This window comes from Heloderma suspectum, chromosome 2 (assembly GCF_057233095.1).
Source record: "Heloderma suspectum isolate Gila_16-S chromosome 2, 16-S_ref, whole genome shotgun sequence".
In the NCBI taxonomy this organism is placed as follows: Eukaryota; Metazoa; Chordata; class Lepidosauria; order Squamata; family Helodermatidae; genus Heloderma; species Heloderma suspectum.
In genome coordinates, this window is record NC_139459.1 from 234530001 (window position 1) to 234547809 (window position 17809).

Genomic DNA, 17809 nt, shown 5'->3' on the forward strand with positions numbered 1-17809 from the left:
CCTATGACAAATTTGTGTGTATGTGTGAGTAACACAGAGTGTGTGCAGGTAAACAGAAATGTGTGTTTTTCTACTCACATGTATGCTAATTTCAAGTCTGAATATGTCGATTTTATGTCAGCATATCTGCATGTATGTGGGTGTGTTTGTGTCTATTCTTGTTACTATGTATTATTATTAGAGGGCTCTGTGTGTGAGAGAGAGAGAGAAGTTGTGTGGCACCTATTACTATGTTGGTCCTTCCCATTAGTTACTTGTGCTCACGTGGACTCTGGCCGCTATGTGACTATCTTGCCTGGGCCTTGGTCTGAGGCAAGAAAGCTCTCAGCATTTTTTCTGGAATCTCTTGTTATTGAACCTGCCTGTGTCTGTCTCCCTTCTTCTTTAATACTGCAGATGTTGAACCTTTTTGTGGCTGTCATCATGGACAACTTTGAGTATCTGACCCGTGACTCCTCCATTTTGGGGCCCCACCACCTGGATGAGTATGTGCGTGTGTGGGCTGAGTATGACCCTGCTGCCTGGTAAGGACATGCCTACCTTGCCTCTCCCAACGCTAAACTCAGAGCCCTTGCCCTGACCCAAGCAAAAGCTTGGGGAAGTGGATCAGGTTGATCCATGCTTGGGGACAAGCCTTCTTAGCAAGGAGAACTGGGACTGAGGAGGGAGGAGAAGTGAATCTTAGCAGCTAGGCACGGAGGCCGGAACCCAAGATTCCTGTGTTCTAAGTCCAGTTCGAGTAGGAACGTGGGATCTAGCGGTTAGAAAGACAAAAGCAGTGGAAGCCAGGACACCTAGGTTCTCTTGATGCCCTTCACACAGGAGGGGCATCTAGCAGGTAGGAGCATCACCTCCAGGGCTCTCGTTCCACTTGTGGGAGGGAAGCAGACTAGAGCAGGAGGGTTGGATGGGTGTTAGAACTCCTGAATTCTGTTCACAACAGAAGAATAGGAACTTCTGCTTGTCTATGCTAACAGAGCTAAGATAGGACATTATCTTGATAGGTGTGGTCATTCTCTGCCGTGTTGTGAGAGGAAGGCAGGCACTAAGCTGTGACAGAGACTGGGGCCACTGCCTCTGTTTGCATGCAGCTCCATTCTGAGTCACCCACCTTAGCTGAGCTCCAGTCAGTGTGGAGCTGTGGCCACTGCCACTCTGCCATTTCCATTCCTGTTGGCTAATTTCTGTGGGTCTCACTAGAAACAAGGGACTGGAAAATGCAAATGTGGGGGGTTTGTCGCTGATTAACATTTCCTCTTTTAATTTTAGGTTTTTGCAGCTGGATTCTGTCAAGTCCACACACATACCCCCTCACACTGCCCCATATGTGCAGAAGGGGCACATGAGTGCCCTTTTCCATTCCCCTATTCTTCCTTGTGGGCCACATAGCCCATATAGTAGGATAACTGGGTAACATCACTAGCAACATTTGAGCCAGACATTTCTGGTCTCAATGAAGCCCCTGGCAGTGGCCATGCTTTAGGGTTTGTGCCAAGGTAGCAGCATCTGAGCCAAAGAAGGGTTACTGAGTACTAGCTTTCCAGCCTGCACAAAACCTACAAGTATTATATGTTGTTCATCAGTCTAAGAAATGCTCACAGTAGCTCTGTTAGCGATAGATGACACATTCCTAATATTTCAACCTGTAGAGGGGTGTGTGTGTGTGTTTCTGTGTCTGCGTCTGCTAGGGCCTGGCCTTCCATTCCGGTGTGTGACACGGTTATTGTAATTTTGTCTCTGATTTGCTGGGGAGGAGGCCAGGCACTGCAAGCAGGCACAGTCAGCAGAGTTGTAATAATCGGTGCCTAGCAGAAGGTCCACCCAGCGTTCTCTTGGTATTGTTTGTCATCCCTGTACCCTGCTGAGAGTGAATGCCCGTTGTGTCCAGGTTTAACGTGTTTGTTTACGCTGCCAGCCCTAACCGGCAAACCCTGCCAAGCCCAGCTGAGGGGGTGTCCACGAGGGAGCCTGTGCTGTGCAGGGGCAGGAAATCCAGGTCTGCCCCTGCCTGAGCACCGGTCTCTGAGTATTTATTAATAACACCAAAAATAAAAGGAAGGAGGTAAAATATTGGTCTGAATCCCAGGACTCCCAAAGTCTGTGGCACAGTGACTGATTACAAAGGATACGTTGTGAGTTTTGGGGAGGCAGCAATGCCTAGTGAAAGAAACCCCCAAGTTGTGACCCAAGACTCACATAGGTCTGATCAACTCAGACTTCATGCATGATCTTAGATAAAATTTTACCCTTATTGCATAAGGCTCAGTTGTCCTGCCCCCGGCCCCCATGTATTAATGTAAATGGTACTGGCTCACCTTCCTTTCCACAGTGTTGATGAGGAAGCATATAGGGCCGCAGTGAAACCTCATCTGCATGGCTCTAAGAAGGCTCTTTCATCCTACCGCAGCCAATGGGGTTGTTAGCTCCTCCATGTAACCCAAGGGAGGTGGTATGGCTGGACTAACGGTCTCTAGCCAGCAGTCCTGCTATGATCTGTGTGTACATGACAGTGTATGTGTTTCTCTTGCCCTGTAGCGTCTGCACTAACCCCCATGTATTCTTCTTGCAGTGGCCGAATTCATTATAAGGATATGTACAGTTTATTACGTGTAATATCTCCCCCCCTGGGCTTAGGCAAGAAATGCCCTCATAGGGTTGCTTGCAAGGTTTGACTTACACTAAAACCTGCTAGCATCAACGGAATGAATGTTGCTTATGGTTTCTTTAATATATATATTTCATATATATATATGTATATATATCTGTACACATACCTATCTATATATTGCACTTTCAAGAGTAATTTAGTAATGTAATTAGCCAACAGAATGCGTGAAATGATGCTGCCACCCAGACCAGTAACGCATGGAGCATACCAGTTACCTTGAACCATCTCTGCTTGCTGTTAGCCGGAGCTAGGCCTGGAGGGTTCTATAAGTCTCTCTGTACCCATCTCCACCACCCTCTGCACATTAATACTTCATTTGGGGAGGACAGAGACTCCATTGACACCTCTACCATTTCCCCCTTCCCCTCCTACCCAATTCTTTCCACCCTCCCTCTCCGTCCACCTTCTCTCCCTGCAGTCTGCCCTCCTCCCACATTGGCAAAGAGGGGCTTTCTCATCTCAATCTGTCTTTTTCTCTCTCTCCTTCTTTCTGTGGTTCTTCACTACTAAGAGGACCTGACTCTACACAACTTGGCCCGATAAACCCATGTGGAGGGGTTGTGGGGTTTTGCCTTATAACATCAGACTGAGCAAAATGGATGGAGGCACATGCTTACGTTAATTCCATCCTTCTTGTGACTGGAACCCTGGCTCTGAAAGTACAGAGCATGTGCTTAAGCATTTAGCTGAATCACAGCTGCAGTTTGAGGAGCCACCCTTCTACTCCCAGTCACCCATGAAGATCAAGCATATTCAGTCTCTGCTGACAAGCAGCACAGTAATCTTTACATTTTTATCTTCCATTTTTTTCCTTTTCCGATTGATTTCCAATATTTTTATCTTCTTTGCATCTCTCTCTCTCTCCCCCCCCTCTCTCCCCCTCTCTCAATCTCCTATTTTTCCGTGTATTTTTCCTTTTTAAATTATTATTTTTTTATTTTTTGTTTGTTTTATTTTTAATTTTTTGCTCCCAGGGGCCGGATGACTTTCATGGACATGTATGAGATGCTGAGACATATGTCTCCACCCCTGGGGCTAGGGAAGAAATGCCCAGCCCGTGTTGCTTATAAGGTAGATTTTTTTTTTTAAAGAAATAAAGAAATATTTCAAGTTAGCTTCATTTTTAACTCTTTTTTTCCCCCAACAACAAAATGTTTAAACCTATAATTTTTGTACATTTCTTCTACCCCTCCCCCCAATCCAATTTCTTGAGCAGTAACAGTGTGTCCGTTCAGTACCATTAGCGTTCCATGTTTCAGAGACTCCATTATGGCCAGTAGATGTGGGGCGGGTAAGAAACAAACCCAAGGCGCATGCTCCTACTTGAAATCCCCCGTCAACGTGCCACCAGCCCATCCTTCCATATCTAGCCTAAGAGACATTTCTTTAAAAACGTTTGACTTCCCATTCCTCTTGCACCCCTCAAACAACCTACACAGCTGTGATTTGCTCTGAGGCTACCAAACCAATACAAATACCTCAAATTAACTGGGAATAACAAAGCCGGAAGGGGAAGAGAGATCAAAGATCCCAAACTCATTAAATGAAGTTATAGGAACATTTGATCAGGCCAGTGTGTGAGTATCAAGGACTAAAAATTGTATTAAAATCTAATTAACCACATTGTAATGGCAGATTACAGCATAGCACCTGTGACACGAACACAAGCCTTTGGTATCTGCATAAGGAATGCTGGAGAGAAAATAAATGTTATCCCCATCAGATGATTGCATGTAATACACTTATATTTGGAGTCATCATAGAGCATCTGCTCATAGGTGCAGTTGAACAATGTAGTCTGTAACTAGAAACTTACCCTACACATCAGACTGAGGGTATCTCTACATTAAGTGAAAAACCCGCATTCTTACCAGGGCTTTCAGTTTCTTTGTGGGATTAGGATGGGCTCCTTTACACAGCAGACATGTGGTTTGAATTGAGGGAGTGCCTCCCTCCCTCCCTGGCATGTGTGCAAAGGAGCGGGGGAATCTTGTTTCCGTTGCTTAATTTGTGCTGTACTATTTCCTCGCAGCCCCCAAGAAAGCTACGACTTACTTCTGTGTAGACATAAGATTGTGCTGTAAGTCTGCATCTCTCGGCACACATACCTGGGAGTAAGCCCCAATGAACTTAATGGGGTGCTCTGAATCAACAGGACGTTGATTCTGAGCTTGGTGGGGTGGGGGATCAGATTTGGCTCCCTTCGTTGCAGAGCAGCATTTTACCCTCTTTTCCCTCCGATCGGCTTGGGATTGAGAAATGTCTTCAAGCATTTACATGGCAGACACATAGTTTGAATTGAGGAAAGTCCTTCCTTGGCAAGTTCATCACGCTATGCTGGCATTACACACTGCCAATATGGCGCCATTTTTATTTCTAGCTTATTTCCGATCTTTTTGAAAGTGGTAAAGGGGGAAATGTGCGGGAGACGTCCTGGAGGTTGATGACATCGTGTAAAGGACCTGCAAACTTCCATGAGCAACCAATCACAAGTGTGCAATAAATCACTCGTGTACAGACACCCTGAATCTCCCAGCTGAGATGAAATTTCTGTGTTTCCTATCTTCCCTGAATGCAGCATATGCGTGCAACAGCATCCAAGACCAAATATCCTGTGTCGGCCTTCACGGCATAGATGAAGCCCTCCCAGTAATTACTAATCCACTTCCATTAAGTAAGCTGTGGCTGATGGGAGTTGTAGTTCAAAATTTTGAAGAGCACCATATTGGGGAAAGCTGGTCTAGAGGCTTGAACTGGCCCCAAAGTTGAATCTGGATTTACTTTCTCTGTGTCCAGCGTATGCCCAGGAAATTAATCAGAACAAATTATAGATTAGTTTGGGCCCCATACAAACATACTGGATTACAAGGAGAATCTGGAGGTGATTCCAACTAGGAGTGAAGACTACCAATGACTGTCAAAGGGAGCTGGAGCTAGGCTTAGCCCAGTAGTTTGAGATACAAGCTATGTCTCTCTGCTTTGTCTCATTTTCACCATATTTCAATACAGCAAGACATTAAATGCAAACAAGGCAGTAAAAAAGTCACTTTCCCCTCTGTGTGTTTCCCAGCCAGGTGAAAGAGTCCCTGAATGTGATCCTGAGTGAGGGCCAAATTAGACATGACATTCATATCTTTAGCTCTGGTGTTCTTGCTTTTTAAAAAATAGCCTGTGTAGGGGGACTCTAGCCAGGTAGAGATCCTAGTGTGAGGGGGAGGCTTTAAGGTTTTGCCCATTAGGCTTTAAGGTCCTACCATTAGGCAGAGTGAACCAGCCACCTCAGGCAGCAGATTCGGGTATCATGGAAGGACAGCAAAATGCTATTTATTATTTTATTTTTACTGCCAGGGGTGGGGAGAGGTGCTTGTGAGATATTCTGCCTCATGAATCAAAATAACTTGACTAGGCTTGAGTACTTACGTGTACCTTGACTTCGGTGGATGGGGGAGGGGAAGCTCCCATTGCCCCTTCCCTCTACACCACTCCAGATCCTGTTCTCCCCGCCCCGCCACATATACACACACCAGCGATTTTTTTTTTTTAAGTGAGCACACCATAGCTAAAGATATGGCTAATGGTACATCTCATTTGGCCTTAATACTGCTTTGTAAATGCTCTATTCAAACACTGAGGGCATCTCTACACGAGTGATTTATTGAACACTCATGATTGGCTACTCACAAAAGTTTATAGGTCCTTTATACAACTTTGTCAACTTCCAGGACATCTCCTGTGCTTTTCCCCATTTAGCCTGCTTTCAAAAAGACTGGAGATAAGCTGGAATGTTTTAAAAAAAGGGATATGTATGTAATGCTGGTGTAACACTATACTTTGGCCACCAGATGGCACTGTTTCATTGAAAATATAGAAAGCCCAGGTAAGAATGCTGAGAAAGGGTGTTTTTAATTCCACATCATGTATTTGTCGTCTAAAGGTGCCCATCCTAATCATGCCAGCAAAATGGAAACAGAAGGCCCCAGTAAGGCTGCGGGATTTTTCCTTAATGTAGAGAAGTTCTGAATTGTGTCCTTAGCCTGTATGCTGTTAAGAGTCCCAGCCTGCTATATATGTTTCCATCATCCAAATTGTTGGATGACCTTAACAAGTCTTAAGTGAATGGAGATTTTCTGTTGTGGCTACCATAGGGGTCACTTTTGATCCAGACATCTCTCCATGGCAATTAGACAGGCGTGGTCACTTCAAGCTGCATCCAGATGGCCCCCGCTGGTTGTGCAGTTTAGCACTAAATCAGCAGTGCAGGGAACAGTACTGCAGGACAAGGAGGCTCACATTTACAAAGGGTTTTTGTACAATAATGCTGCTTGAATCCATCACTTGGACTATGCTATCCATGTCGAGTCTGCTAAGTCACCAGTCTGCCATTAAGACTAGCAGGGGACCCTATGGGAATTGGCACCATGGCACATGACTTGCAGGTGCTTGACACCTCCATATAGAAATGAACTGTTGCTTAAAGGAAAAAGCAACTTTTGGATTGCTTGTTATTCATCCCAGTGTTACCCTGGTGAAGGCTGTATTGGTCAAAACCCATGTAGCTTTAAACAAGACTGCAGAGGTCAAGCTGGTACAAGTGGGCCAGCGTGATGTGTTCTGTGCTGTTTACAAGTTTGCTGTTTACTAGTATAGACCTAAGTGCCAAATACACAATACACCTTCATTATGGTTGCCAGTTAACCAGAGCCAGAACTGTGTGACTCATTCTGTCTTACATATACAAGACCAGCAGCAGGACACATGCCCAGATAGAAATCCTTCTGTTTAAGAGCAGGAGCCCAGTACTGTGGATAGAGCCCAATACTGTTCAAGCATTGGGCTCTATCCACATACCTCCCTATGGGTTGCAGTTGATCTTACTGTCAAGATTGCTCACTCATGCCCTTCCGGCTGCCTATAAAAGGTTATGGCAAAAATGTTCTCATGGGTTTTCTAATGGTTCTTTTGATCTCTTTGAGTCACTTAAAACAGATACCCACATCTTTTCAGTGCTTCTTCCTCCATGGTGGTGTCACTTCCTATGAAAGAACACAACCTTAGGGAAAATAGTTCCCTACTCTTAACCAGAAACAAATTAATTAACCTTTTTCTCTGCCCACTTCTCTCTGCTGCTCCATGCCTCCTTCTCTGTCAATGCAGTTCTAACCTATCAGAAGCTTTCCCCCCTTTGCCCTCAATATCTTCATTCTCTAACCCTAATCCTCTTACACACCTCAGTAGCTGATCCATAACTACATCTTCTTTCTCCTTCCCCAATTCTACCACTTGCCATTCAGTAACCCAGAGCTTACTCTGTGTGTGTGTGCGTGTGTGCGCTCATGCATATGCACATGTGATCTCCCTTTCACCTCAACTGTTGGGTTTCTGTTGCTGGTTCATGGCACAGCTATTGAAATGTTCACTGTCACTCGAATGGAAAGGGCTTTTGGATTCTGCGGTCGTTGAGCATGGAGAGAAGAGGGACATACAACTATCTCTGCTAGTTTATCAGTGGGGATAAAATCTGTAGTTCAGGTTTCAGTGCAGTCTGATGCCACATGTTACATAATGAGCCAGCTACTGTGTGGTGGAAAGAATAGGAGGATTTGGGGGACGGGGAGAATCACATCCGCTCAAGCAAGAGCAACAAAGAAAGAGGGAATGCTTCACAAGAGTGATGGTGAGTAGGAGGCAATACCTGTGACCGAGGTTCTTCAGATGAAGGATTGTACTACCCTGGCTTTAAGATGGTCCATCCATCCTAGTATCCTGACCTGGACAGAGAGAACAAGTGGCACTTCAGAGGGTATCAGACCAACTCCTGTGAGGTAATCCAAGGGCTGGGAGAGGGAAGAAGATCATCTTGTTCAGACTGTTCTGTTAAGGGGGGAGCCACATGGGAGGGGTTGAATTGCCCAGTCATGCAGGTGCCACTGCATCCATCTGATCTCAGATGCTTGTATGGTTCTTCAGATGTGATTACACCTCTCCCACATGATTCTGGCATTTCTAGGTTACCAAAGTAGAAGCCAAATCTGAACTATTCTCCAGCTGCCCCTTGCTACTGAACTAAACATGCTAGCTCTGTCGGCCTTTTGGCAGGCCCGTTCTCCTGTGATCCATTCTAGTTTGGGTTTAGGAGCAGGAGGGGGTGTCGCACTTACCTTGGAATGCAAATGATATGACCTTTCTCACACAAGGAGAAATAGCATTTTAAGCAAAAAGTCGGTTGGAGAATTTAACACCCAGACTGAATTTGAACAAGTAACTGCCATCGCTCTGGCACATTTTGATACCAGTACTACTAGCAGTAATAGCAGTAGTGCTATAGCATTTGAAATGTGCTTAGTAACTTCCAGTACATTAAAACAACTGAAATGTCCTTGTCTGAAGACTTACAATCTAAATGGAGATGATGCAAGAGAAAATAAATGAAAAGCCTTCATAAATTGTACCATCACAATTACAAATCAAAGGTAGGTTGTTGTTGATTAATAAAATTAAAGCTGAGGAATACAGGTGAAAAGGTAAGTCTTACCTATTTTTTTAAGGGGAAGAGAGAAGTAGGAACCTGGATCCCTAGGTTTTGGCAGTGCATTTGCCCAGCTGAGGCTAGTTCACCAACTGTGCCCATTCCTAGAGATTTTGCCGTGGTCACGCCTGCCCTAATTACGTCCTGCTTGGACTGCTGTAACGTACTCTACATAGGGCTACCTTTGAAAAGTGTTCGGAAACTTCAGCTAGGACAGAATGCTGCAGCCAGACTGTTGACTGGGGCTGGTTAAAGGAAGCATGTGACTCCCTTATTACAGCAGCTTCACTGGCTACCAGTCTGTTTCTGGGTGGAATTCGAAGTGCTGGTTCTGACCTATAAAGCCCAATATAGCTTGAGACCAGGCTCCTGAAAGACCACATTCTCCCATATGAGCCTGCCTGGGTCTTACAATCTTCGGGGGAGGCCCTTGGTTCCACCACCATTGGAGGCACATTTAGTGGGGAAGTGAGAGAGAGGCTTCTCAGTGGCCATTCCCAGGCCCTGGAACTCCCTGATAAGAGAGAACAGGTTGGCCTCCCTTCTGTTATTTCACTGGCAGGCAAGTACTTTTTTATTCAGGCAGGCCTTTGGCATTTAAGCTAGTTTGTTGCTGAAGGGGGCTTTAATAGTTTGGGTGCAGTCTATATCTTTTATTGTGTTTTAATGGATCTGTCTTTATTTTTTAATTAAGATTTTGTTTTTAATGGGGAATTTATTGTTTGCCGCCTTGAGCACCATTTTTGGTGGAAAGGCAGTTATACATTAAATAAATAAAGTGGACATTAGAAGGAAGAGAATTTAAACACGTGGAGAAGCAGATGGAAAGGGTCAAAGATCAGATAGAAGAGGATATTTGTGGCTTGAACAAAAGAAGATAACTACAAGAATAAAGTGTATTACTTGAAAGGTTATGACATATTAAAGAAACGACATAAGGAGGGACAAGACTAGGAAGAGCTGAAAAGTAGCAGCAGGCATATCAATAGAGAGACTTTTGGTGAGGTTAAAAAAACCCTACATTAGTGACAAGACAAATTTGAGAAAGAATGAGAGAGGAGAGTAAAACCAACATAATCACTCTGACTGTGAAACTAGAATGAATGACATCCATGCTGTTACCAATACTGAGAGATGGAGAAAGAAAAGGTTTAGGGAACAAGACAATACTAGTTTTGCCCATCTTTATTTTAAGGAGTCACTAAGCAGAAATAGTAAAAAGGAAGTGATAGCAGACAGAACAGAAGGAGAAGGTGGAGGAACAGAAAGGTGTTGAATGTCATTTGCATAAAGAAGATAATTGAGACCAAACTATTCCATCAATAATACAGAATTCCAAAGCCAGATTTGCATATTTGGCCAGATAAATACGAGTTGGGAATTCTGGCTGGAATAATCCCATTAAGGTAGATGCCAAAATCATTGTCTGTGTTCCCAGCCTCATACTAAGTAAAACACTCAACATAAAGAAATTATCAACTAAATGAGATTAGATTTTAGTATCTCAGCTAAAACATCATGGTAGTTAGAAAATCACAATTTAAATGCATAATTGCAATATGATATAATACAGAACAAAGGACCAAAAGGTGTCAAGTTCATCTTGGAATAAAGTGTTCACTTCAGCTTTCAATAACCTATATATTCTGCACAAAATTCTCCCTAACTTTGGCAGGACAGACAAAATCTGCCATCTTGTATATCAAGACCTGATCTGTCCAGCAAATGTCTGACTTTAAGTGTGTGTTTTTTTAATTATTATTATTTACGTTTTTATACCGCCCAATAGCCAAAGCTCTCTGTGCAGTTTCCAAAGGTTAAAAACAAAAATACAATATACAGAGATTAAAAACCATTTACATAAAAAACACATGAACAGACAATATACACAAAAGAAACATATATGTAAAACAACTTCAAACAAACAATCTCAAAAGCAAACAACCATAACCATAAGACATTCCAGGATTGATTAAAACTTATCATATGCTGCCGAATGCCTGGGGCAGGAGAAAGGTCTTAACCTGGCACCAAAAAAGATAACAATGTTGGTGCCAGGCGGGCCTCACCAGGGAGATCGTTCTATAATTTGGGGGCCACCACCGAAAAGGCCCTCTCTGACTTAATTGTGAGCCAAACAGTTCATTCTTCACCTGATACAGCCAAAACAAGAAATGTTTGGTGCTGTACAGATATGGCGATATTGTATGTATGCAGAAAGTTGGAGAAATGCTCTTGTGCAGAATGTACTGGGCATTCTTGGGGAATCTTATGCTGCACAGTTGCAGGGGGAGGAGTGAGTATGTATGTCATCTGTAAACACAAATATTTCTCTTCATGATTTGGAGTGACTCTTGTGTCCATCAAACATAGAGATTTGAACATTTTTTACATCAGAAAGCAAAGATGTGCTGGGTGTGATAAATATGCAATTTAAGCCAATTAAGGGCGTGATCCTATGGGGATGGTTGGCCACCTCTGAACTTGGAGGTGGCTGACTGTCCAATGCAGGGCAGGCGGAGCACGGAGGGGATCCTCTCCAAACTTCGGCCGCCCTGCATTTGTGGCTAGGCAGCCAATTTCGGTGCATTAGAGCTGGGGGAGGAAATCTTAATGACACTTCCACTGTCTCCTCCCCACCCCTGGGAACGCCCCCTTTTTGACTGTTCCGTGCTTACGAGTATGGAGCTGGGGACTAATCACGCTGCCTATGAGGGGGCAGGGAGTGAGGTTTCTGGGAACTGAGCTTGGAGCCTGGGCTCCGAGCTTGGTTCCCAGGAGCTGAAAAATTCTATGGCCATCTAGTCACTGTCTAGTGGCCAAAGGATTATGCCCTAAGTACATGCAGTGTGACAGGCACTGAGTCCACTCAGGTTCTTACCTTTCACAAGTGCTGGGTTTCTTCTGTCAATTTTCTGGATGCATAAGCATGGTTCTCCATGTAATTCCTGAGATGAAATTTCAGCCAGAGTCAAATAATTCACATCCATATTTTGTACAAATGGTTTAAAATGTGTTCTACATAATGAGAACATTAGATCTGCCTTGCTCAAATCATGGTGGCCATTGGTATAGGCTCCATGTGGAAATTCTGATTCATAAATCAGTACCTCCGCCATTTCCACCAGGGGGCAAGCCTGTCAGCCACTAAGCAACATCATGTTGGCTGTTTGAGCTGGACTAGATATTGCTTTCACTTCGTCACACTCCAACTTGTTTTTGACAAATACTACCTCAGTTCTTTTAAAGACTGACTCTAAAGGCTAATCAAAGCATAATGACCCCACAAGGAGGCTGCAAAAAATGCTTGCAGGTTTGATTACACCCTATATTGATCAGCACACCTGCAATTTGTCTTAACAGATTATTCTAACGTAATTCCCACACAGAAGCTGTTGAATAATGTATTTGTTAGCCTCTCATACTGAATTGACCTGAACAGGTGAAGAGTCTCCATGACAGTTGGGCCCCCAGTAAAATAAATGTTCTGGTGATTACTTAGCACCATTGCTTGTCAGCCTATATTTGAACAGAAAATCAGCTCCTAGATCTTTCAGTTAGGTTAAAACAAAAATACTTTCAGACTGGAGGCTTCCTAGCTCTGCAGTTACAAACTGTTATCTCTTCAGTGCAAATCTCCATTCACATGCTGCATTGGTGATAACCTTGGATGCAAACAATTTAGAACAGATATGCTGTAAGACTTTAGATCTATACATGACCACTGCAAGCTGAGTTACAAACTGATATTGTGGCAGCTGATATTGCAAATTCTGGTTTTTAAAAAGTGTGCCTTTCATAATGGGTGGAATACCATTAACATGTTCACTTCCCACCCATTCACCTTTTTGTCACAGCTGTGAATTCTTGAAGGGATATATGCACTCTCAGTATTGCCTCCCATCACTTTCACAATGAGGCAGAAGAGTAGGCAGCCTAGTGACTCAAATACAAATACACCACCAGAGTGCAGATGTTTGAGAAACTGACAGGCGAGTTATGTGATCTGAATGTCTACTAACTGAACCAGAGAAGCCAAAAATAAAAATAGAGCATATGGAAAGAGCAATGAGACAAAAGATAGATGATTGGAGTATAAAAACAGTTAACAGCGGGAAAAGATGTCAAGGTCTGCAAAGAAAGTGTTCATCTACCTTCTCAGACACATATGCATTCATACTAACCTTCAGTATAGCTGTGTGCAACCAGGATTTGATAAGTTCGTCTGGATCTCAGTACTGTGTACTCTGACTGGCAGTGACTTTCCATGGTCTCAGGCAGAAGTTTTTTCCATCACCTGCTACCTGATCCTTTTAACTGAAGACGCCAGGCATGGAATCTTTTGCACACAAAGCATAAACTCTACTTGTGATCTATGGCCACTCTCCTGGAGTAGTCAGAAGCTGTGAGTGCCAAAGAGTTAAGCTGTGTTGCCATATTTGGTCAGGTGCTGTTGCAAGAGAGGGCCACTCCACTCAAATTACGGTCCACTTTGATAGTACCAGTCCTGGCAACAGTCATATTAAAAATACAAGGTTGTCATACACCTGAGTCAACTACCTTACTCAATAGCATGGCAGTGGCTTCCCAAGATCAAGACAAGGTTTTCCCAGCTCTGTTTCTTGAGAACTATCATATGTCAGAGATTGAACCCAAGACCTCCTGCATGCAAAGAATTTGTTGTACCACTGAGTTATGGCCTTTCTCTTGTCTAGACAGAACGTTTCATCATCCTTGACCATTTATTTTCATGCCTCAAATCAGATGTGATCAATCCAAGCTATGAGAAGAAAGACAAGAGGAGATCATTTTCTATTCGAATGGGAACATCAACCCTAATCAGAAGAGGCTGATTAGAGAAGAAGGAAATCTCAAATGCCTTAAGAAGAATTTGATTTTGTGTGTCCTGGAAATTGGATGAATGTTGCACTTGCAGAAAAACCTGTTGCTATTGGGGCAGTCCTTCAGACAGGAGGCACAAGTATCCACATTTTGGAAGTACCACCGCTGTGCTGACTTCTTCCCAATTAAATATGAGCTCCAGCTTGAAATTGTGGAGAGTCACAAGAGGATATGGAATCATAGTGAGCCCACACTTCATACTTCCTGTCATGGGATGATTGCAAAGATCATGTTCTTGCTAGAGAAAAGTAGTGTGAATTGTGAATACAGCACACATTGGTGAATAGTTTCTGGAAGATGGAAGAGCATAGTTAGCCTTGATGCTACTTGTTAAAATAGTTGCTGACAAGATAAAACTAGACATGCCAGGTCAAGACTGTGCTGGGGAGCTGCCTATGTTGGAGTATCTGGAGGCTATCAAATTGGGGAAGGCTGGTGTAGGGAAAGGGAATAGTAAAGAACCCTGGTTTGTTTTTTATATGAGAGCTACTTTAAGAGGAAATACACAGAGCTGCTTGAACATTACAGCCTAGTAGAGTGTCTAGTTTCAGTGGACAGCTTTAACACAGAGTGCATTTTGTTTCTGGGATGCTAGATTAACATAGGCTCAGTGAAAGGAGGGTTAAGATAATGTTAAACACAGTATGTGAAGCTCTAGGTAAATAAACTTTGGACTAGAGGCTTTGGGGTCAAGATGCACAGGTCCCATTCGTAGCTGTGCCATTTCTGTATCTGTGCTATTTCCCAGCGTTCCAGTACCCTTTCAATAAAAAAAGATGTTTTAGTTGTAATACAGTGCAATAATCTCCCTCCCTCCTCTACAGTAGCTCATTCCTCTGTTTACTTTTCCATGTCCTTCCCAGTGGCTACCACTGTCCATATCCCTAGGTTCATTTATTCATGAATCAGCTGTCCAGAAAACCACTGAAAGATACAATGATTCTAGAATTCCCTTAGCTGTCTATGGGGGCGGGGGAAGTGTGGGTTTCTGAGTGCCCTCGCTGCCCCCAAGGAAGAATTGCTGCCTGTATCCCTCCATCCATCCCCCATTATACCTTCCTCACTGTTGCTGTCCCAGAGCATACAGAGTCCTCAGGGTTTCTTCTGCATCAGGCAGCAATCTAAAAGGATCCTTTAAAAAATGCTGTAATTGTTATGATCTTATTGTATTTTAATGTATTGTTTTATTGTTTTAATCAATTTTAATTGTGACTGTAAGCTGCCTTGAGTGCCATTTTTTGGTAGAAAGGCCAGGTACAAATCAAATCAATAATAAATAAATAAATAGGGGGATCTGTTCTCTTATAGAATTGGGGCCTATATGTAACCTGGCATTTTCATGTTCATTAGCGTGCACACTATGGTTAACATGATTTGGCTGTATCATCTCCCTTGATGTTCTAATCCATGCTTGCACCAGTACATGAGAAATCTAGGCTGCTGTCCCAAATCAGCACCCTGTGAATTCTGAGCTACAAAAATACCCCACCCCAAGGAAATTCAGATTCAGCAAGCGGAAGCTACAGATTCTGTGCATTAAATTCTTTATGCAAAGTACAAGCTTATATGAATACTTGCATATCATTTCATTGAGGGGTTTATGTTTTGGTGTATATATTGGGTCAATGAAAGAAAAGCTTTGGAGTATTCAGAGGAGCAGAACAAAAGCTGATACAGAATGATGCTGGAAGAAGGGCATATGGAGTGAGAGTAGGAAGGAGGAAAGTGATTCAGAAGCTGCTGCTACACTGAGGCCTGATCCCTGCATTTCTGACAGGTGAATGGGAGTGGCTCCAGTGTGGTAACATCTGAAGAAAATCAATCATTTGGTGCCAGTGGCAACCTGCTCACTTCCCAATCCCATGCCTCCACTGCTGGCTCCCAGGACAGGACACTACTCCTGTAAGGGAGTGTCCATGCTGCTGGTTTCAACCACATGGATCAGTTGTTTGTGGGGCAGCCATACTGCAGTAGTGCCTGTGCCACTCTTGGTAATATTTGAAGTAGCTCTCAGTCTTAGAGACTGCAAAAAATTCTGGGAGTAGCCAGAGAGTAGCAGCCCCCCCAGTGGTGTGGCCATTGGGTTCTGGTTGCAACACAAAGTTATAATTTCTACAACTATTCTAGGTGAGCTGCCAGAAGGCCCATCCATAATCTTCAGCGAACTGACTTTCAAGTGCAACACAAAGGGAAGGTCGAAGGGGTGGGGAGGGAAATATAGCTGCCTCATCTTGTCTAGGAGGTGATTCACTGCTAGCCTCCACACCACAGCCTGCAACTGGCCAGAAACAAAGGCTTGACCCTGCCAGATCCAGCAGATAGCCTGTTGATGGACAGCTCAGAAACACAAAGGGATCAGAGGGAACAGGCAGCGTTCTTGCCAAATTGCCAAAGAGGAGGGAATGCAGAGTACACAAAGCACCAGAGGAGATCTATTCAGTTGGCCCCTAACATAGGCTGGTCTCCAAGATTTACAGGTTTTCTGGACATCAGGTTCCTGAAGGATCTTCCTGCTGAATGAGTGTCATCACCTGTATGTGTGCCTCCCTTTTTTTCTGTTGTCTTTTTCCTTCCCTGTTTTGAACTCACCTATCATCATCCTGTGCACCTCTGTTCAGTGACATCCACTTAACAAAACCCCAAAGACCCTAATTGTCTACCCCCCATTTCCATTGGTCCACAGCCTATCTCAGTTAATGCACTAAGTGGTCAAGCCCACCCTGAGCATCTTGTGTGATCTCCAGCCCACGGCCTTGGCTCAGAGGAATGGCACATGGCCCATAGTCTGTCAATTTCATTTCTTTCTTTTCTACCTTAAGGACGCACCCATTTTTGCACCAAGAGCCCACAATCCGGATCTCTTCCTTTAGAGCAATTTATACCAGAGCTATGAATGAGTCTCAACGTGTTCTCTGTGGATGCCTTTGCACTGTGCTGTGATGCATGCTGCATGGTCCTTTTGCATGCTTCTAGTCTTGCGCATTTGACGAAATCTTGCTCTGTTGAATGGTTGCAGTGCATTCTCTTTGGACCCCATCCCTTTACTGCTGCTATCTTGGAAATATGGGTGTTTTGTTTTTCCTTTGTTTTACATTTTCTTACTTTAATATATAGATGAACAATGAGCTCTGGGGAGAACTCTGTGGAAATCCAGAAGAAGGCCTTAAAACAGATTCATTCAGGAGAGAAGAGATGAGGTCTAGCGGGGTAGAGCATATGGGACTCAGATTAAGACTCCTGAGTTTTATCAACAACTGTGGGAGGAGAGTAGTCTAACAACCAAAGTTGGGACTCAAGTCTATTCATATTTCAGATAGAACAGAACAGGAACCTGGAAACTGCCTTCCAGCTGTGCTACAAACAACATAAAGGTATTCTTGTAGAGGCATTTAGGGAATAATCAAGTCACTGGCCAAAAATAAAAGTTGATAGTTTCACAGACCAAACCTAATCATGTTCACTTGGAAGTAAATCCCAGTTATTTCAGTGGGATGAACTTTCAAGCAGCATACTTAGGAGTGCAATGTCAATTTACACAATTATTATGGAGGACTATTCTCAGCCACATCTCTTAGTACATGATGCAAAATCCATGACATCAATATAGAAGTCATCAGGCAAAAGAAAAGTGAGTGAAGAAAAATAAAAACAAGAACTGAGTGTCCAACTGGCTGTTCAAATTACTACAGCCAGGCATTGATCATGAGCTTGGG

The 17809-nt window shown here is 43.6% G+C and overlaps 1 protein-coding gene across 1 annotated transcript in view; it reads left to right on the plus strand.

Moving 5' to 3' along the window:
- The window catches only part of CACNA1A (calcium voltage-gated channel subunit alpha1 A), a 368926-nt gene that overhangs the window by 299955 nt on the left and 51162 nt on the right, over positions 1–17809 (plus strand). The window contains exons 38-39 of the mRNA XM_084838533.1: positions 397–524; positions 3643–3739. Of these exons, the coding sequence (XP_084694659.1) occupies positions 397–524; positions 3643–3739 (225 nt within the window). The remainder of the gene's footprint in view (positions 1–396; positions 525–3642; positions 3740–17809) is intronic.